The 22,591-nt window shown below is 39.9% G+C and overlaps 2 protein-coding genes across 3 annotated transcripts in view; one reads left to right on the top strand and one right to left on the bottom strand.

The window, feature by feature from the left end:
- The window catches only part of MTHFD1 (methylenetetrahydrofolate dehydrogenase, cyclohydrolase and formyltetrahydrofolate synthetase 1), a 61,207-nt gene extending 58,731 nt beyond the window's left edge, over positions 1–2,476 (bottom strand). Inside the window, exon 1 of one of the 2 annotated variants that reach the window (XM_010588686.3) lies at positions 2,117–2,476. In XM_010588686.3, coding sequence (XP_010586988.3) covers positions 2,117–2,427 — 311 coding nt within the window. In that variant the 5' untranslated portion in view covers positions 2,428–2,476. The other variant, XM_010588685.3, reaches the window with a different exon arrangement.
- A 6,991-nt stretch (positions 2,477–9,467) lies between these two features.
- The window catches only part of LOC100661531 (coiled-coil domain-containing protein 170-like), a 52,493-nt gene continuing 39,369 nt past the window's right edge, over positions 9,468–22,591 (top strand). Inside the window, exons 1-2 of the mRNA XM_003408510.3 lie at positions 9,468–10,267; positions 14,751–14,879. Of these exons, the coding sequence (XP_003408558.1) occupies positions 10,127–10,267; positions 14,751–14,879 (270 nt within the window). The 5' untranslated portion in view covers positions 9,468–10,126. The remainder of the gene's footprint in view (positions 10,268–14,750; positions 14,880–22,591) is intronic.

Here is a 22,591-nt window from a genome sequence, read left to right as displayed (position 1 = left end):
GCACTGGTGTTGCAATGATTAAAGTGCTCAGCTCCAAACTGAAAGGTCAGCAATTCAAACCCACCAGTCACCCCATAGGAGAAAGACACGGCAATTTGCTTCTGTAAAGACTTACAGCCTTGGATACCCTATGGGACACTTCTACTCTGTCCTATAGGGTCCCTATGAGCTGCAATCTACTAGACGGCAGTGGGTTTGGTTTGGAGGTCAAAGGTGCCTGGGGAACCCTTGCCACCATGATACTGGCAGCCTTTGTCAATCTCTGCCCATAAGTCACTTTTACAATGAGTACTACTTTAATTGCTCTATTTAGAATCTTCTGGCCTCGACTTTTCTCATCCGCAAGATAGCATATGGGCATGAACTGGATTTTGGAGGAGACATTTTGACTGGGACTCATGACCTACCCTACCCTTCCTCTCCACAAGGAAGAGATTTTTACAATTCAAGCACTTCATTTTGGCAACATGATTAATCCAGGGGAAGAAACTTCCCAAGGCACTTGAAGGCTTGCAAGTTTGTCCCTAGAGAGGCCAAACGGGATGGTAGCAATCAAGGAAGCTGACCTGCAAACTACGAGAATGAAGGACCCTTTCTCCAGAAGCCAGGATTCCTGGCTGCAAATGTAAGCTTGTTTACCTTTCCACTCAAGCGTAACCTCAGCCTAGTAAAAGAGGAGGTGAGGACCCCCTGTCCAGAGATTTCACCTGCAGCCCAATCTGCTCAATTTATAAGAGCCACCTTTGGGCAGAGTACCAATAATGCTCTTTCTTGATCTGTGTGCTGGTTACACAGGTGGGTGCAGCTGTGACAAATTCATTGTGCTAGGTGTGCTTTTCTGTATGTGCTCATATTTACATAAAAAGAAATAAAACCAAAGACCTTCCTAAGTGGATTTAATGTGCAAGTAGTGTTGAGAACTAACGAACTAGATCAAAGCAGCTATTATGGACAAAAAGTAATAGAGAGAAAAAAAGTAGTAAATCAATCATTCATGTATCCATCAACCAATTACTGATCATTTATATAGCTAATATTTACTGAACACTTATTGGTGCCAGGCACAATCCTAAGTGCTTTTCAGTTAAGAACTCATTTAATTCTCCTAACAACCCTACGACCTGCCTTCCAGGAGGCAACCATTGTGCCCTAGAGTGGATACCACCAATGACTCTAACTGACTCAAAAACCACTAACACTACTAGGGGCTCCTAGGACACTTACTGTTGCCAGCCACAGCAGTTATTAAATAACTGGTGAGGCCAAAGGTCCCCAGATCTCTGGGAAGGTCACACAGAATACATCCGATTCCACTTGCCTTCTACCCTCATCTTTCCTCACCAATCACCTCCCAGACAGAAAACCAATGGGAGTTGCTTTCTGGGATAAGTTTGGCAAACAGATCCTCTAGCTATGGTGTCAGATATCCCTCAGGGGTGAAACACAGAGGTCAACAGAATGCAGAATTTGGTCAAGACTCAGAAACCAAACTATACAGTGATTCTAGGAACAGGTAAGGAGATGAGAGAAGTTAAGAGATGAGAACAGTTACAAGAGAGCATGTGATTGAAGAGAAAGGAAAAGTTTATTGGGTTCCAATTAAGTAATGACTCTGATGTAGTGGGAAAAGGTGAGGACTGGATGGAGACCTAGGTTCTAGCTAACCACCTGTCACTCATCAGCCTTGTAACCTTTCAAGTCTCCTCACCTCCAAACTGTAGGGGAAGGGAGAAGGGGGTGGACTGGATTTCTGAGTTCTGACTGTGGCGCTCTAGGCAGCCCCAACGTCTCTCTTGACAGAAAGATGCCAGCAGCTGCACTTCTGGGAGCATGGCCGGGTACGGTAAGACTTGTTGCCCCAGAAGCGCAGGAGCCAAGGGCCACAGCCATCAGGCAGCCCACCTGCAAACGCAGTTGTATCCGAGACCCCTTTCTCTGGCTGCAGGAGACCGATCTTCAGGCATGATAGGCTCATGCCAACTTCCTCACTCCCCGCCCAGCGGGCTCTTCCTCTACCAAGTGTCCCCTCCCACAAAGGTCCGTGGGGACTTGTACGCTCCGCTCAGAACCCTCGCCTGCAGCCCTACACGCACGACCAACAATGACAGGTGCTTACGCGGAGACCACCTTCCCGTTCAGGATTCCTGCCGGCGCCATGGCCCTTACTAGTCCGCTGCGCGCGATGGACACCAACAAAAGCGAGGTCCTACGTCCTTCTGTGGCCAAAAGGGACAGCCTAGCCCACGTGCTAAGCGACCACCCGGGGATCACGCTACTGCGCATGCGCTCCGACGTCCGTGACTGAGCGTGCGCAGTCTGAAGGGACGAAGGGTTACTAACAAAATACTGTAGGGGGCCTGTGATACGGCGGGCCGAAGGAGGAGGCAATGTGAAGGAAGTGGGTGATGATAGGCTGGCGGGAATCATTGGCTGGTGGAAACGGCCGTGCCAGATCGCGCCTTTGCATGGAGCGAAGACCCTCTGGGGCAGAGGGGAGCCGAGGAGACGCCCCCTGCGTGTTTAGACTCCAGCCAATCAGGGAGCAGAGCAGGGGGGCGGGGCCGGAGACGGGGCGATCTCGCGAGAGAAGAATTTGGCGGGCGCGGGAGGTGCTTCTCCCTGGCCCGCCCCGGGATTGTGCTGCCGGGAGCTCTGGGCTGCGGCAAGAGATGTTAGGGTGAACTGTCGCGTGGGGAACTTGTTGGGAGCCCTATACTGACTGTAGACGTTTAACCTGATGAGGGGTGTGGGGCGAATTCGACTTGCGGCGCCGTCAGACTTCTGTCAGGACCCTGACCCCCATTCGGTTTCGGAGGGCCTGGGATGGCGCCCATAACTGTTTTTAAAATCTCCTCAGGCGAATGTGATAATCAGCCACAATTGAAGCCCACTGTCTTCGGCCCGTGGTTAAGTGCTACGGCTGCTAACCAAGAGGTCGGCGGTTCAAATCCGCTAGGCGCTCCTTGGAAACTCCATGGGGGCAGTTCTACTCTGTTCTGTAGGGTCGCTATGAGTCGGAATGGACTCGACTGCAGTGGGTTTGGTTTGGGTTTGATCTTAGACCCTGCTGAGCGGGAAGGAATGTCAGAGTTGGAGCGCCACGTGGGTCCCGCTGTGTTTGGGGTAACCCTGGGGATTGCTAGTGCTCAGACAGGGTCGTCAGCTTTGCGAGTCTAGGTTTTGTCAGGTACTTCAAAACAGTTCTGAGGTTGGAGAATGGGTCCCGGCCTTACAGAAACTAGATGCCAGCTCACCGGGTTTTGGAGGCGCCGATGCATTGTTGCCCCAAACTGCCGGCACTACCTCCCCGTAGGTGGCCACTGTGGAGAAGAAATTGAATTGGGCGTTTGTTGGGGCGCATGATGTTTGTGAGGACTGGTTCCTGCAAGTTACTGAGTCCAGTGAATTTGCTTTCTCAGCTGGAGGATCGCTTTTAGTATAAGTCGTTTTGGTCACTTTGGACTTGCCAAATATCTAGGTTTCTTTTATATACGGTTTCTTAGGGTGGCCTGTTGCAGTTAATGATAGAGCTCATCTGTTGAACTTTTTTGTTAAGGCTTTTGAACCAGTTGCCACTTAGTTGATTCTGACTCACGACGACCCCGTGTATGTCAGAGTAGAACTGTGCTCCATAGGGTTATCAATGGCTGGTTTTTCAGAAGTAGATCTCCAGACCCTTCTTCCGAGGCACTTCTGAGTGCATTAACCGTTCACACTATTCAGGGTCTAGCGCATAGTATAAATTAATGCTATTTTCCTAAATTGAGCAATTACAATATTGAAGCTTTTTTCTTGTAAATTTATTTTTTAAAATGCACTTTATTTTTAGAAGTTTTAGATTTACAGAAAAATTATGCAGAAAAGTAGAGTTCCCACATGCCCACCTCTTCCCCCTGCAGTTTCCCGTTATTAACATCTTGCATTAGTGTGATGCATTTGTTATAACTGATGAAACAATATTGATTCATTAGTATTAACTAAGGTCCATAGTTTACATTTTGAAACCACTAACAGCTCTGCAGGAGAAAGATGTGGCAGCCTGCTTCCTTAAAGATTGGAAACTGTATGTTGCTATGGGTTGGAATCGACTCCACAGCAGTGGGTTTGGTGGGTTCTAGTTTACATTAGGGTTCACTCTTTGTGTTGTACAGTCCTGTGGGTTTTAACAAATGCATGATGTCATGTAGCCACCGTTACAGTATCATAAAGAATAGTTTCACTGCCTTTAAAATGCCCTGTGCTTCAGGTGTTCATCCTTCCTCTCCTCCTGAACCCTTAGGAGCCACTGATCTTTTTAGTGTTTCTATAATTTTGCCTTTTGCAGAATATCATATATTTGGAATCATACAGTATATAGCTTTTTCAAACTGGATTTTTTTTTTCTTCTTAGCAATATGCGCTCAAAGTTCCTCCATGTCTTTTTGTAGCTCGATAGCACATTTCTTTTTATCATGAGTAATACTCTATTGTATGAATAAACCAGAGTTGGTTTATCCATTTACCTATTGAAAGATATCTTGGTGCTTCCAATTTTTGGCAATTTTGAATAAAACTGCTATAAACATTCATGTGCAAGTTTTTGTATGAGCATAAAATTTCCACTCATTTGAGCAAATACCTAGGAGCGGGGCTGCTGGTTGTATGATCAGCTAATGTTTAGCTTTGTAAGGAACTGCCAGACTGTCTTCCAAAGTGTTTGTACCATTTGAGCAAAAGGAATTTTACTGATGGATTGAACGTGGGGTTTATATATGTGAGGGAGAGACAGTAATCACAGAAAATCACAAGGTTTTTGGCCTTAGCCACCAGATGAATGGTGCTACCATTTTCAGGGAAGATCAGAGAAGGAACAAGCTTGGAAGGGAAAATCAATTTAATTTTTGCCATATGAAATTTGAGAGAAGTTACAGAAGAGTTGAGGAAATGAGTATAAATCGGGATAGAGCTTTGGCTAGAGATATAGTTTTGAAAAAATGGATGTGGTTTTATATAAGTGTATATACATATGCTTATTTATATATGCACACACACCAGACAGCTTTCATATATTGAATTTCATATATGAATGATAAAGGCAGGTTACCCAATAGGATGTATAATTTGATTCCATTTATGTTAATAAATTCAAAAGCCTTCTCTGATGACACTATCAAAAGTTCCCCGTTCATCTACCTCTCCATCACTGTCACATTGCCCTAATATATTCACAATACATACTACTATCGAAAATTAGCTTATTTACATATTTGTTTAGTATCTGTTTTTTTCCACCAGAATATAAGCTTTATGAGCAATTGCCTGACTTATTTATACTTATTTCCCCAGTGCTTGGGGATGTAATTAAAAAATCTTGTTTTCGGGGGAAAAAAAGAGTATTCCTTATTATCCTGGTTCAGTTATTAATTATAACTGTCATTCCTGAGACTATCACTTAATTTCTTCCTGCCTCAGTCTCATCATATATAAATCAATACAGTGGGATAGTCCTTCTCAATCTTAAATAGAATTACCTGTGAAGCTTTTTTAAAAAAAATTTATGCCCAGGGGACATCTAGCTCAACTGGCATAACATAGTCTATAAAGAAAATGTTCTACATCTTGCTTTGGTGAGTAGCGTTTGGGGTCTTAAAAGCTTGGAAGCAGCCGTCTAAGATACTCCACTGGTCCCGCCCCATCTGGAGCAAGAAAGAATGAAGAAAACCAATGACACAAGGGAAAAATTAGTCCAAAGGACTAATGGACCACAATTTACAACAGCCTCCACCAGACTGAGACCAGCACAACTAGATGGTGTCTGGCTACCTCTACCAACTGCTCTGACAGGGATCACAGTAGAGGGTCCTGGACAGGGCTGGAGAGAAATGTAGAACAAAATTCTAACTAACAAAAAAAGACCACACTTACTGGTCTGATAGAGACTGGAGAAACCCCAAGAGTATGGCCCCCAGACACCCTTTTAACTCAGTACTGAAGTCACTCCTGAGGTTCACCCTTTTGTAGACATGCCCATAAAACAAAACTAAATGGGCACACCAGCCCAGAGGCAAGGACAAGAAGGCAGGAGGGAACAGGAAAACTGGACGAATCGAAACGGGAAACCCAAGGTCAAAAAGGGGAGAGTGTTGACACATTGTGAGGTTGGCAGCCAATGTCGCAAAACAATGTGTATTTATTGTTTAATGAGAAACTAATGTGTTCTGTAAACCTTCATCTAAAGCACAATAAATAAATATATATATAGCTATGCCCAGCTTCCACCTTCAACTAATTAAATCAGAATTTAAAGTGGGCAGTCAGTATTTCTTAAAGTTCTCTTTGAGATTTTAATGTGCAGGCAGAGTTAAGAACCCCTTGGGTTTTTTATGTTAGATGAGGAAACTGGTGGTGTAGTGGTTAGGTGCTACGGCTGCTAATCAAAAGGTCAGTAGTTCAGATCCACCAGGCGTTCTTTGGAAACTCTATGGTGCAGTTTTACTCTGTCCTATAGGGTCGTTATGAGTCAGAATCTACTCGACGGCAATGGGTTTGGTTTTCGGTATGTTAGATGACATTTGAGATACCTTCCTAGTGATTCTGGTTTTATGAGTACATAACACATAATTAGGGACATACTTTTAACTTATATTAAAGTATTCCCCTAGAATTAGAATCCTAACTTTTCGGACAAATCATCTTTTGCTTCAGGAATAGTAGATGGAATCATAATTTTCTCCTTTCTCAAAATACTTCCTTCGTGAGGTATATGTATTGTAGTACAGAAATTTGACCTATCCTGAGAATTTCACAAAAGAAAGGCCCAAAATACGATTTTCCCATCTGCTGGAGTGTTTACTTGTCGTGGGATCATTTTCTTAAGATGAATTTACTAATGCTTGATGAAAACCACTTTGTGTTATTTTATTAATTAGGAAAGTAAAGAACCACAGGTTTTAATGGATCATTTTTATGGGTCTCTCTTCCCTTCCTCGGACCTCTATGATACGTTCACCTAGCAACAGCTTCTTTGATGTGCAAACATTCTACTGGCAAATTGCTGAGGGCGGCTACCCATATTGGACAGTTCAGGTCTCTTCTGGGAATTGACCTTGGACTTGGAATTTTCTCTTGTACCTGATATGGTAAAACTGTGTTTTTACTTTCTGCTAGATGAAGCGTAACATACTAAAAAACAAACAAACAAAAACTATAGCTTTTTAATTCAAAGTACTGATAAATCTTGGAGTGTATAAAAAGTGGAATAGTCATGTACAAACCTAAAATCACAGAATAATTGAGTTATATCACTGCATTTTGTTTAGTTTTACTTTAAGGCTCCAAATACATTTTCATTGTATTTTTATGAAGTTAGTTTGGGAGAACAGTACTATCACCATCTATAAAAGTTAACTTTGTATTAAAATTTTTTTCTGTTGTTTCCTTTAGTTGTTCAAACTATATTTTTTGGTGCTTACTGTCTTAGTTATCTAGTGCTGCTATAACAAATACCACAAGTGGATGGTTTTAACAAATGAAAGTTTATTTCAGAGTTTAGGAGGCTAGAAGGCCAAATTCAGGGTGCCGGCTCCAGGGGAAGCCTTTCTTTGTCTGGTCTGGGGGAAAGTCTTTGTCATCGATCTTCCTCTGGGTCTAGGAGTTTCTCAACAAAGGGACCCTGGGTCCAAAGGATGTGCTCCACTCCTGGCTCTTCTTTCTTGGTGGTATGAGGTCCCTCTCTGCTCACTTCTCTCTCCTTTTATCTCTTGTAAGATAAAAGGTGATGCAGGCCACACCCCACATCAGATCAGGGCTGTGACCTGAGTAAGGGTATTGCATCTCACCCTAATCCTCTTTAACATAACCTAATCTTGCTCATTAACCACAGGCAGAGATTAGGATTCACAACATAGAACAATTACATCAGATCACAAAATGGAGGACAACCACACAATACTGGCAATCACGGCCTAGCCAAGTTGACACATATTTTGGGGGGACACAATTCCATACATGACACTTACTATGGAATGGTACATATGAATCAGAAATAGATCCTGTTCTTAGGTACTTTTAATCTAGTAAGGGAGTTAAGATTTTTACGTAATATGTAAAAAAAAAATATATCATGTACTGTAAGAGTTAGGAGGAGAGAGATTACCTTTACCTTGTAGGATTCAAGGAAAGCTTCTTGGAGGAGGTGGTACTTGGAATTACATTGAAGAATTTGTATGTAAATGATCAAACTTCTGGGGATACATGTTGGCCCACAAAATAGGTTGATTTTAGACAACATGAGTCAGAAAGGGCCTCAGAAACCAGAGACTACATCAGCCTGAGACCAGAAGAACTAGATGGTGCCCGGCTACAGCCAATGACTGCCCTGACAGGGAACACAACAGAGAAAGCCTGAGGGAGCAGGAGAGCAGTGGGATCCAGACCCAAAATTCTTGTAAAAAGACCAGACTTAATGGTCTGACTGGGACTGGAAGGACCCCGGGTGGCCTTGGCCCCCAGACCTTCTGTTGACCTAGGACAGGAACCATTCCCAAAGCCAACTCTTCAGACAGGGATTGGAGTGGACAATGGGTTGGAGAGTGATGGCTGGTGAGGAGTGAGCTTCTTGGATCATGTGGACACTTATCTCCTGCCTGGAGGGGAAATGAGAGGGTAGGGGGGTTAGAAGCTGGTGAAATGGACGCAAAAAGAGAGAGTGGAGGGAGGGAGTGGACTGTCTCATTAGGGGGAAAGCAATTGGGAGTATGTAGCAAGGTGTATATAAGTTTTTGTGTGAGAGACTGACCAGATGTGTAAACTTTCACTTAAACAAAGCACAATAAAAATTTTTTTAAAAAGACAACATGAGTAAAATTCATTAAGGAAAGTTATTTTTAGAGCACAAGATTCACAAAATTTCAAGGAAATAAAAGTAAAAGGATGGAATTCTTAAGAAGACTTTTGTCTCTAGTACCTTTCTAGTTCCAGGACTAAAGAGCAGTGTCTTCTCCCTCGTTAGGCACCGAAACTTAAATTCTTCTTTAATCCCCTTCTTTGGTTCTTAGACAACGAATTGGTATAATAATGATCTTAGGTGTTAAATAATGAAAATGAGGAAGAGTCTAAAGTCTCGTTAGAAGTATTTGTACTTTAATAGTTGTCTTCTATATCTATACATCTAAAGAGAGAATTAATAGAAAAATTTTAAAAACATTGCATGGTTAGTGAAGAAAACCAGGGCTTTTCTCTATACTCTTTATTATTTCACTTTCCTCAGATCACACAATCCTGATTTTTTTCTCCTCTTAAGAAAATTCTCGTTCTGGGACTGTTTGATTTTCTGGATGATACAACCCAGCAAAGGAAAAACATAACCCGCTTACACGCAACCCCTCCAGAGCAGTTCCTAAATGCTGTTTCTTTCTTTTGTTCTTTCTTTTTTAACAGAATACGTTTCCTGATCTTGGAGGAAAAAAAAAAAAAGAAAGAAATCTTCATTCTATTGCTTGATAAAATGTATGGACATTAATTTGGAAGATGCCTTTTCTCTTTTAATTTTCCCTTGAAAGAAAAGATAATATATTGGATTGAGCTGGGTAGGGAAGCTGGATTTAAGGCAGTACTGAAGTTCTTGGGAAACTGAATTTATGAAAGTTATAATGTGGTGTTACATTTTATGTCCCTCCAGGGCAAAAAGAGCTTTATGAGCTGTCACATGCAATGCTAACTCAAGTTTGACTTTTTATCTTTTGTCTGAATCTTAAGGGATATAGTTGGTGTTTCTGATAGATTGAAAAATTAGAAGTGAAAGAAGTTTGCAAGTCAGGTATCCAAAGATATATGATTAAAAAGTATTGTTTCAGTATGATACTTTGAGTGTGTATATGTATATTGGCAGGCTGCTTCAACCAGTTACAATCTAAATGGTGTCTTTAGAAACCGGCTACTCCATGTTTCCAAGCACACAGGTTCAGCAGGCAGCTCCTTCTGAGGTCTGGCTGCGCAGTGAGGGTGTGCAGTGAAACCTCCCTGAAGACATTGTTGTTGGCGCTGGGTAGACTCCAGCATCTCTTCCTGCTTGCTATATGCACACTCCCTTTGGAAGCGCATTGGGTCACCATGACTAGGTCTATCTTGTGCTCCTCATATCTCTAGCATGTCAGACCCTCTCCAGTTTTTAAACCACTCAGATCCAGGAAGGCTTGCAGTTACTGGCCAAAGCAAAGGCCACCCTGAGGCAAAGCCATCAGAAGTCAGGCATCTATCAGCTCACACATTTCAGAGAAATAGCCCCGTGGTAAGTCCTGTACTCCGGCATTTATTTTTTCTCCACTGTCAGAAGGTGGTGATAAAACAGTCTCTCACACAATTGAGAACTAGAAGAAAGGAAAGTCCAGGTCTGTTTATCCATTTGCCTCTGCTAGTGTCTTTTTCATGTCTTTGCTAGTGAATGATACAAGAGATGAGGTCAAATGATCTTCTACCTCTTCTCATTTCTGGTTTAACTCTATAACAAGAAGAAGTGAAACATCCGGATCTAAAGAAAACCTTAAAATGGATATTATTTATTTTTGCCTTTTTGGTGGCTCTGTCATTTCACAAGACAAAAGAAAAATAGAATGTGAAGAACTTCTAAATTAATTTGATCCAACCCCATCATTAGAGGGAGGCACAATGATTTAGTGGCAGAGCCAAGCAGCCGGACTCTCAATCTCCCTCTAGTGCGCCATGTCCTACTCCGCCGTATTCTAGTGCACAGTTATACTCTGACACACATGGGGTTGCCATGAGTTGGGATTGACTCCATGGCAACTATTTTTTCAAACCCTAATGAGAATCCTTCTGGAAATTAAATATCCTCTAAGAGGATGTCCCTTTTATTGGTATTTTAAGGGCCAGTACAAAGATCCACCCAGACTTTAGTTCAAAAGCTTGTAGGAAAAACAACAAAAAGAATAGCTGCTGAGGCATATGTATAACCAAAAACTTCATGGGATTTGGCTTCTTGGCTTGGATCTTCAGGGTCATGGTTTCATGGGACATTTCAGTTAATTGGCCTAATAACATATTTAGTGCTTCTTTTACCTCCTAGTTCGTTGCATAGTGCCTGAGATCTTAAAAGCTTGCAAGCGGCCATCCAAGGCACAATAATTGATCTCTACTCACCTGGAGCAACAGAGGAAGAAGAAGAGTCAGGACAGGAGTGAGATATGGAATATGCGGCTAATTGCCTCTGGGAACAATTGCCTCCTTTGTCATGAGACCAGAAGAACTGGATGGCGCCCAGCTATCATTACTGAACATTTTGACAATGATTCCATAGAAGAATCCTGATCAAAAGGGGAAAAATGCAGAACAGAATTTCAAATTCTTATGGACTCCAGACTTTCTGGAGCCATGAAAGTTACACAAACTTCTGAAACTGTTGCCCTGAGTTAATCTTTAAACCTTAAACCAAAAATATCCCCTCGAGTCTTTTTTTTCTTTTTTTTAATTGTACTTCAGATGAAGGTTTGCAGAGCAAATTAGTTTCTCATTAAACAATAAATACACAAATTGTTTTGTGACATTGGTTGCCAACCCCATGATGTGTCAACACTCTATCCTTGTTGACCTTGGGTTCCCATTGCCAGCTTTCCTGTCCCCTCCTGCCTTCTTGTCCTTGACCCTGGGGTGCATTGCCCGTTTGGCCTGTTTTTATTTTATGGACCTGTCTAATCTCTGGCTGAAAGGTGAACCTCAGGAGTGACTTCATTACCGAGCTAAAAGGGTGTCTGGAGGCCATGCTGTCAGGATTTCTTCAGTCTCTGTCAGACCAGTAAGTCTGGTCTTAACTCCTGAAGTCTTTTTAAAATCAAACAATAGTTTAGCTTAACTAGTAAAAAAAAGTCTGCCTTGAGCATTATGCTCTTTTAAGATCTACATGGGATCAAATTGACAACGGCAACTAGAAAGATTAGATATCTTTCTTAGGGGGCAGGGAATCCATGTTGATGGGGGAGGAACAACTAAGAAAAGGAGGGTGAGGACGGTCGCACAACTCAAAGAATGCGATCAGTATCACTGAATGCTACATGCAGAAACTGTGGATTGGTATACGTTTTGCTGTATACTCAACAACAATAACAACAAAAAAGCTTGTAGGAGATTAAGCCTGAGCTGGGGATGAGGAAGAGGAGTTAGGAGGGTGGTTTATTTCCTCCCCCTGGTGGCTTTAAATGAGAATGACAAGCCTAGTTTCTTTGGTAAGAAAGTAAATGTAGTAAAAGTAAAGAATACAATACAAAAGGACAATGTACCTCAACCTTTAATAGTTGAACTCCTTTCAAGTAAATAAACTCTCATGAATCCTTCTAGGAATTTCAAAATTATTTTGCCTTTTTGCATAGATTATAAAAACAACATAGAATTATATTTTAATTATGAAATATTATAAAATTATGAGGTTTATATTAATAAAATAATTGTAATCTTAATTTTCACTCGCCCCCACTTAACTATGAACTTTATTTTAAATCAATAATAAAACAACAAGCTTGAGTTTGAAACTAAAAACCAAACTAGTTGCCATGGAGTCAGTTCTGACTCTGGAGGCACCATGTGTGCAGAATAGAACTGCACTCCACAGGGTTTCAAGGCTGTGACCTTCTGGAAGTAGATCACCTGGCCTTTGGAAGTACCTCTAAGTGGGTTTGAACCGCCAACCTTTTGGTTAGTAGTTGAGTGCTTAGCCACTTGTACCACCCAGGGACTGCAAGTTTGCAACAAGTGAATTCAAAATAACATTTTATGTTTTCTTTGGGACCAAGTGTATATTAAAATATTGATAGAGTTCTAATTATAGCACCTAAATAGATAAAATTGCTCTCATCTTCTGATAGATTTCTTATATTTTGTGATTTTAAAATCAACTGGATTATGTTTATAAATTTTAATTTTTGTATTTAATTTCAAACATACCAAAAATACAGAGACTGATATAATACCCATGTACCCACCACCCGGATTTAAATTTGGTATTTTTCCCTGAAATTTGCTTCACTTATTTTCTTTCTACGCAAACTACATCCTTTAGAATTTTCTGAAGTGAGGGTTTATTAGTTGTCAACTCTCTTAATTTGTTTGTGTAAAATATCTTTATTTTACTACTAAGTTTAAAACATAATTTCATCCAATATAAAATTCTAGTTGACAGTTACCTTATTTCCTTGAGTGTAAGAAACAGTATTACTTTATGTGCCATTAGGAGACAAAAATATCCTGCCAGTTAAACTATGCACAATATGAAGTGGCATCAGTTTTAAGATGCACCCCAACTTCACAGATACGAAAATGTGAAAAAATGTGCATTTTAGAAATAGGCAAAATATCTCTTTTTCTTTGTGCATTAAAGATATCATTCGGCTGTTTTCTGGCTTTTGCGTTACCGGTAAGAAGTCAGGCATGATTTCTATTGGTGGCTTTTAAGATTTCTTTCTTTGGGGTTCTGCAATTTCATTATGAGTGTGTAGGTAAGGGATTCTTTTTATTTAATCTTCTTGGGATTTGCTCGGGTGCTTAGATTAGCATCTTTAGAATATTTTGGAAAATTCTCACATTATTTCTTCAAATATTGCCTTGTCCTCATTCTTTATTTCCTTTTTGGACTCCAATTAGACATGTGTTAGACTTTCTCACTTTATTCTCTTTGTCTCCTTCATATTGACTATTTTTTTCCAATATGCTGTCCTCTTAATAATTTAGGTAATTCAGATTTGTCTTAAGTTCATTTATTTTTCAGCAGGGTCTAGTCTGCTTTTTAATGTGTTCATTGAAATTTTAAATGTAATTTATTATAGTTTTCATTTCTAGAAGTTTTATTTGATTGTTTTTCTAGTATGTTTACTTATTCTTTGCAGTCTTCTGTGGCTTACTTGTATTTACAAAGTTCTCTCTCTCTCTTTTTTTAAGCATTTAAACAAGTATTTTGTATACTCTTGTGCAAGTTCTTGTTCCCAACATTTTTATAGGAATAAAATTAGTTCTAAAACCTGATAACTTTAGAAAAATGTATTTTGTAACTTTAGTATGTTATGTACCAGGTGATATATTTATATACTTTTTAGCAATTTAGGCTAATAGTAATTTTTCTTGGTTTCGTTTGAATCATACAGACTTTATACCAAAGTTATACTTATTACAGTTTAGAATAATTGTACATCCTTTTGACAATACTGGGAGATATTGTAATACAGGTAAATACCCCTCATTTTTACACTCAACTAGGTATTGCAGAAACACAAAATTGATGTTCATTTGCTGAACTCAAGTGTTTAAAAAAAATTTGTGTGAAGATATAATGCATGGGAATTGATTTGTAACCAGAAATAAAGCAAATACTGTGAAATCTTTCATCAGTGACCTTCTAATAATTCAAGATTCAATAAGTTTTTATTAGATGTGAAGTAATATTTCCCCAGATATTTTATGTGTTTTCATGATTCCGATACTCTCAGAAATTATGTATATTTAGATGTGCTACATCTACTTATGGCTGGTGCTATAAATTATTGTCATGTAAGTAATGATTTTTAGAAAAATAAGTAGCCTTTTAGATTATCAAATTACTTGATATTTTCCTGGGACCTGTTGTGTTTGGTAGCAAAGCAGCTCAAAATGAACATTTTAAGCTCCCATCCTATTTAGAGCTGCTCTGTTGGGCTTCGTGTGAGCTTAGTTTTGATCTCGAGGGTTTGCTCAAGCACATGTGTTCGTAATTAATCTGCAATTTTCCTTTGCAGGCTGGTTTTGACCCACCTCTTCAAGTGGTTCCCATCAAGAACCCAATCAGGTGCAACAAAAGGGCAGCTGACCCAATCCATCCTGACTTTGCTGGTTTGTTGGTGAAAAACAAGGATCTTTTAGCTGAGGTATATGGATTATCCAAGAATAAAACACCATGGGATATTATATCCTTTGTTAACGCAGGGAGAGAACCATCCTGATAAAAGGGTTTAAAGTATTATCTTAACTCAGTTTTGTTTTTTTCTCAATACCGAATTCTCTTCTCACGGAAGAACACTGATTTTTGCCTAAACCTGTCTTTTGCCAGAGAACCTCCTTTACAGATGGTGCATAGTTAAGTGCTTTTGAATTGGCTGCCAAGTGCTGGAGGGTTAGACTGTTTCTATGGACTGTCATGCTTGAAATTTTTGTAATAATAGTAACCAGTTACATGTATTAAATGATTTTATTGGGGAGAATGAATTCTCATTTTCAATATACCACTAGTGTATCCACTGGTTTTATTTAGTACTTGATGAAATGTCTGAGCAACATAACTAGGTTAAAAAGAAAGGCACTAACATTTGTAGGAAATGCCTTCACTTTTATTCCCTGCGATGAAGATTACAGAGTGCTTGTAGAAATTATTTGAGCCCTGCCCTCAGAACGTTTGGTTGCAAGAGACAGTCTTGTAAGTAAGCAAGGTCAGAAGTTCGAAGGCCATTGTCATTCTTAAGAGCACTATGATGCAGCTAGTTATGCCTATACTGCCTGTATGGTTACCTGTAAATAAATTTCTCAGAGTATTTACATATACAGATCACTTACTAGCCCATTGCATAAGTAGCTTTCTGTTGTTGTTGCTAGCTGCCATCGAGTTGACTCCAACTTGTGGTAACCTGATGTACAAAAGAACAGAAGGTTGCCCAGTCCTTCATCATCCTCACAATTGCCAGTAGGCTTGAGTCCATTGTTGTGGCCATTGTGCCGAAACATCTCACTGAGGGTCTCCCATACCCTTGTTGATCCTCTATTTTACCAAACATATGTCCGCCTCTAACAAGTGATCCCTTCTTATGGTGTGTCCAAAGCAAGCAAGCAATTCAGACAATGTTCTGTTGTGATCCATAAGGTTTTCTTTGGCTAAATTTCAGAAGATCTCCAGGCCTTTCTTCCTAGTCTGCCTTTCTGTCTTAGTTTGGAAGCTCCACTGAAACCTGTCCACCATCGGTGACCCTGCTGGTATTTGAAATACCAGTGGCATAGCTTCCAGCATCATAGCTACATGCAAGCCAATACAATACAACAAACTGACAGGTGGATGGTGGAAGTACTTTTTCAGGGTGGCTTTCTGTTCCTGGGCCTCTTTTCTGTTCAAGACTTTACTAAAGGTCTTTTCTGTTATCGCGTTTATCAATAGCCTGATTCCAGGTTTTATTTAAATAGATGTAAATTTGGAAATAGATAAATATAAACCCACTGACATCAAGTTGATTCTGACTTACGCAACCCTGTAGGACAGAGTAGAACTACCCCATAGGGTTTCCAAGACTGTAAATCTTTATGGAAGCAGGCTGCCACATCTTTTTCCTGCGGAGCAGCTGGTGGGTTTGAACAGCTGACCTTTCCGTTAACAGCTGAGCGCTTAACCACTGCACCACTAGAGCTTCTGGCTAGATAAATACATATCTTACAATTTTATTTATGGTAATACATTCCCTCTTTTAACAGAGAGAAGTGAATGGAGTTTAAATTTGAATGGATGTATATAGCCACAGTAGATCTTAACATAACTTGGAGAGATTTCTTACGTTTTTTTCACATTCAAAAATTTATACACAAATTGTTTAGTGACATTGGTTGCAGTTTCCAAAATGTGTCAGTACTCTCACCTTTCCTTTTACACCCTGGGTTCCTTGTGTCCATTCATGCAGGTTTCCTGTCCCTTCCTGCCTTCTCATCTTTGCTTTTGAGCAGGTGTTGCCCATTTGGTCATATATACTTGATTGAACTAAGAAGCACATTCCTCATATGTGTTATTGTTTGTTTTATAGGCCTGTCTAATCTTTGGCTGAAAGGTGGACTTTTGGAGTGGCTTCAGTGCTAAGTTAGCAGCGTCCCGGGCCATAGCCTCAGGGGTTTCTCCAGTCTCTGTCAGACCAGTAAGTCTGGCGTTTTTTTGTGAAATTGAATTTTGTCCTACATTTTTCTTCAGCTCTGTCTGGGACCCTCTGTTATGATCCCTGTTAGAGCAGCTGCTGGTGGTAGCCTGGCGCCATCCAGTTCTTCTGGGCTCAGGCTGGGAGAAGCTGTGGTTCATGGGATCTTACATTTGTTTTTTTCTTTCAGAAAAATGTTATGCCAACCCTTGAAACTGTTGTTGTTGTTGTTAGGTGCTGTCAAGTCGGTTCCAACTCGTAGCAACCCTATGTACTACAGAATGAAACACTGCCCGGTCCTGTTCCATCCTCACAATCATTGCTATGGTTGAGCCCATTGTTGCTGCCACTGTGTCAATCCATCTCATTGAGGGTCTTCCTCTTTTCTGCTGACCCTGTACTTTACCAGGCATGATGTCCTTCTCCAGGGACTGATCCCTCCTGACAACATGTCCAAAGTATGTAAGAGGCCGTCTTGCCAACCTTGCTTCTAAGAAGCATTCTGGCTGTACTTCTTCCAAGACAGATTTGTTTGTTCTTTTGGCAGTCCATGGTATATTCAATTTTCTTGGCCAATACCACAATTCAAAGGCATCAATTCTTCTTCGGTCTGCCTTATTCGTTGTCCAGCTTTCACGTGCGTATGACCAAACCCAGTGCACGTGCGTAAGATGCGAATGAAAATACCATTGGCTCAGGTCAGGCACACCTTAGTCTTCAAAGTGACATCTTTGCTTTGAAACTGTGGCAATTTTTTATTATGGGTAGCATCCTCCTTCTCTGCAGTAAAACTTTCTATTAATACTTAAGAAGTTTGAAATTTTTTATAATTCAGATTTGAATTAAAGTTTATATCTGCATAATTAATAAAAAAAACCTTTTAAAAACAAATTGTCAAAAAGGATTGTAGGACAATGGAATACTACACATTGATAAAGAACAATGATGAATCTGTGAAACACTTCATAACATGGAGGAATCTGGAAGGCATTATGCTGAGTGAAATTAGTCAGATGCAAAAGGACAAATATTGTATGATACCACTATTATAAGAACTCGAGAAATAGTTTAAACATAGAAAATATTCTTTGATGGTTACGAGAGTGGGGAGGGAAAGAGGGAGAGGGGTATTCACTAATAAGATAGTAGACAAGAACTATTTTAGGTGAAGAGAAAGACAACACACAATACAGGCAAGATCAGCACAGCTGGACTAAACCAAAAGCAAAGAAGTTTCCTGAATAAATGGAATACTTTGAAGGCCAGCGTAGCAGGGGTGGGGGTTTGGGGGCCATGGTTTCAGGTGACATCTAAGTCAATTGACATAATAAAATCTATTAAGAAAATATTCTGCATCCCACTTTGGAGAGTGGCATCTGGGGTCTTAAACACTAGCAAGCGGCCATCTAATATGTACCAATTGATCTCAACCTACCTGGAGCAAAGGAGAATAAAGAACACCAAAAGATACAAGGTAATTATGAGCCCAAGAGACAGAAAGGGCCACATAAACCAGAGACTACATCAGCCTGAGACCAGAAGAACTAGATGGTGCCCAGCTACCACCAATGACTGCCCTGACAGGGAACACAACAGAGAACCCCTGAGGGAGCAGGAGAGCAGTGGGATGCAGACCTCAAATTCGCACAAAAAGACCAGACTTAATGGTCTGACTGAGACTAGAAGGACCCCAGAGGTCATGGTCCCCAGACCTTCTGTTAACCCAAGACAGGAAATCATTCCCAAAGCCAGCTCCTCAGACAGGGATTGGACTGGACTATGGGGTAGAAAACGATACCGGTGAGGAGTGAGCTTCTTGGATTGAGTAGACACAGACTACGTTGGCATCTCCTGTCTGGAGGGGAGATGAGAGGGCGGAGGGGGTCAGAAGCTGGCTGAATGGACATGAAAATAGAGAGTGGAGAGAAGGAGTGTGCTGTCTCATTAGGGGGAGAGCAACTAGGAGTATATAGCAAGGTGTATACAAATTTTAGTATGAGAGACTGACTTGATTTGTATAAACATTCACTTCAAGCACAATCGAAAAAAAAAAGATTGTAAGTACCTTGTCTAAAGAAATTATGTAAGCTGTATTCAAGAATTTCAAAGTATTTTTAAAAGCAACTGTGCATAAAGGCACATAAATCATATGCTAATTACAATTTTTTTTATCGATTAGCCAAAGCAAGTATCAAAAAGGCTATACAAGGCCACATTTTGGCTAGGTTTTAGATATTGTACGTATTAAAAAGTATCCCACAGTTCATACTGCCATTTTCTACATTTAATACTAATTATGACATTTATTGCATGATTTCCCTGTAGTAAGTTTTTTCTTTTTTTTTTAATGTAATGATTTCAACAGAATACCCGAGCTTCGGCATGAGTCACCTTTACCTTTTCCAATAACCTGTTATTTAACTCCACAGGAATACAGTTGTCTTGATAAGGGAATTTTTCTCTTCACTGCATGCATTTAAAATTATCACCATGTATTTCTGCCCAATAATGAAGAAACAGCTGCAAGAGAGTTATTTGAGAAAAGCCAGGCATGAAGGGATAAATATTACATATTCACTTGGTGATTGCGTTGCTTGCTTTAGGCAATACGATATTGAGTAAAACATTTGCATAGTGCTAGATAGGATGTTGTGTACTAGAAATGAGTTAAAACAACTTGAAAAATTGTTACTGGTAAAGTATACTAAGACCCTGTGTCTTAAATTTAAGAGAATTAATGTGTTGTGTCAACACTTCTTAATTTGGTTTTCATGGAAAGTTTTATTTGTAAGGGAATTGTGACTGTATTTATGCAATTAAGCTGTTTTTCTTCCCTTAGCTTAGTAATAAAGCAAATAGTGGAAACCTAGAAGGCAGCCAGTCCTGGAAAAGGTGAATCAAGGAAATATACATTTTACGGCTAAGAATATATACATCTGAATTATTATTTTTAATTGAAAATTTCATTTAAATAATTATAGATTCACTTGTGGTTGTAAGAAATGATGCAGAGAAATCCCTTGTACACTTTTCCAGCTTCCCTAATGATAAAATTTTACAAAACTATAGTTTAATCTAGCAACCAGAATATTGACACTAATACAATCCACCAATCTTACTCAGATTTCCATAGTTTTACTTGTACTCACTCTGTGTGTGTGTGTATTAAGTTCTACACAACTCTATCACCTGTGTTAATGTGTCCACCACTGTAATCAAGATGCTGAATAATTCCAACACCACAAGAATTCTTATGCTGCCCTCTTATGTCCATATCTACTTCCTTCCCACATTCAAATCCTGGCAACTACTACTGTCTCTTCCACTCTTAACATTTTGTCATATCAAAAATGCTATATACTCAAAAAGTTTAACGTAGAGTTGTCATGTGACCCAGCAATTCCACTGCTAGGTACATAGAGAATTGAAAACATATGATCACACAAAAACTTGTACATGAATGGCCATAACAGCATTATTCATGGAGTTAAAAAGTGGAAAAAACCTAAATGTCCATCAACTGATGAATGGATAAACAAAATATGATATATCCATACAATGGAATATTTTTCATACAAAAGAATGAGGTACTGATACATGCTACAAAATGAATGAACCATGAAAATATGGTGCTAAGTGAAAGAAACCACGCATATTGTATTCCTACAAAATATCCAGAATAGGCAAAATCCGTACACATAGAAAGTAGATTAGTGGTTGCAAGAGGCTGGGGGAAGGGAGAAACAAGGAGTGACTGATAATAGGCATGGAGTTTCTTTTGGTGGTGATGAAAATGTTCTGGAATTATATAGTGATGTTTGAATGGCTAGAGTGCAGTTCTACTCTGAAACACATGGAGTTACCATGAGTTGGAATTGACTAGATGGTAACTGTTTTTTTTTTTTTTTTGATGATTGGACAACCTTGTGAATATACTAAAAACTATTAATTGTACACTTTAAAAAGGTGAATTTTCTGTTATGTGAATTATATTTCAATAAAGAAAAGGGGGAAAAAATCAATCCAATGTGGGTGAACCACTCTGTAAATATGCTAAAATACACTTAGCTGTATACTGTAAATGGGTGAATTTATGAATTATGTCTCAATAAAGATGTTTTTAAAATGTTATATAAGTGGAGTCATGTGTAAACTTTTGGGATTGGCTTTTTCACTTAGCATAATTCCCTGGGGATTTATCTAAATTTTTGCATACATTCTAGTGTTTGGCTATCACAAATAAAGCCGCTGTGAACATTCATGAACAGGTTTTGTGTGAGCATAAATTTTGATTTCTCTGAGATAAATGCCCAAAAATATAATTGCTGGGTTGTATGGTTAAAAAAAAAAAAAAAAAATTTTTTTTTTTTTTTTTTTATGGTAATTGCATGTTTCATTTTATAAGAAACTGCCAAACTGTTTTCCAGAGTGGCTATACCATTTTACATTCCCACCAATAATGTATGAGTAATCTAGTTTCTCCTCATTCTAGCCAGCATTTGACGTTTTCACTATTTTTTTTTTATTAACTTTTATTGAGCTTCAAGTAAACGTTTACAAATCAAGTCAGTCTGTCACATATAAGTTTATATACATCTTACTCCATACTCCCACTTGCTCTCCCCCTAATGAGTCAGCCCTTCCAGTCTCTCCTTTCGTGACAATTTTGCCAGCTTCCAACTCTCTCTATCCTCCCATCGCCCCTCCAGACAGGAGATGCCAACACAGTCTCAAGTGTCCACCTGATACAATTAGCTCACTCTTCATCAGCGTCTCTCTCCTACCCACTGCCGGTCCCTTCCATGTCTGATGAGTTGTCTTCGGGAATGGTTCCTGTCCTGGGCCAAGAGAAGGTTTGGGGACCATGACCACCGGGATTCCTCTAGTCTCAGTCAGACTATTAAGTCTGGTCTTTTTATGAGAATTTGGGGTCTGCATCCCACTGATCCCTCAGGGGTTCTCTGTCGTGCTCCCTGTCAGGGCAGTCATCGATTGTGGCCGGGCACCAACTAGTTCTTCTGGTCTCAGGATGATGTAGGTCTCTGGTTCATGTGGCTCTTTCTGTCTCTTGGGCTCTTAGTTGTCGTGTGACCTTGGTGTTCTTCATTCTCCTTTGCTCCAGGTGGGTTGAGACCAACTGATGCATCTTAGATGGCCGCTTGTTAGCATTTAAGACCCCAGATGCCACATTTCAAAGTGGGATGCAGAATGTTTTCATAATAGAATTATTTTGCCAATTGACTTAGAAGTCCCCTTAAACCATGGTTCCCAAACCCCTGCCCTTGCTCCGCTGACCTTTGAAGCATTCATTTTATCCTGGAAACTTCTTTGCTTTTGGCCCAGTCCAATTCAGCTGACCTTCCATGTATTGAGTATTGTCCTTCCCTTCACCTAAAGCAGTTCTTATCTACTAATTAATCAGTAAAAAACCCTCTCCCTCCCTCCCTCCCTCCCCCCCTCGTAACCACAAAAGTATGTGTTCTTCTCAGTTTTTACTATTTCTCAAGATCTTATAACAGTGGTCTTATACAATATTTGTCCTTTTGCCTCTGCCTGATTTCGCTCAGCATAATGCCTTCCAGGTTCCTCCATGTTATGAAATGTTTGACAGATTCCTCACTGTTCTTTATCGATGCATAGTATTCCATTGTGTGAATACACCACAATTTATTTACCCATTCATCCGTTGATGGACACCT

The sequence above is a fragment of the Loxodonta africana genome, chromosome 10 (assembly GCF_030014295.1).
Source record: "Loxodonta africana isolate mLoxAfr1 chromosome 10, mLoxAfr1.hap2, whole genome shotgun sequence".
In the NCBI taxonomy this organism is placed as follows: domain Eukaryota; kingdom Metazoa; phylum Chordata; class Mammalia; order Proboscidea; family Elephantidae; genus Loxodonta; species Loxodonta africana.
Note: the sequence above shows the minus strand (reverse complement) of the source record. Positions and strands in the feature narration are given on the sequence as shown.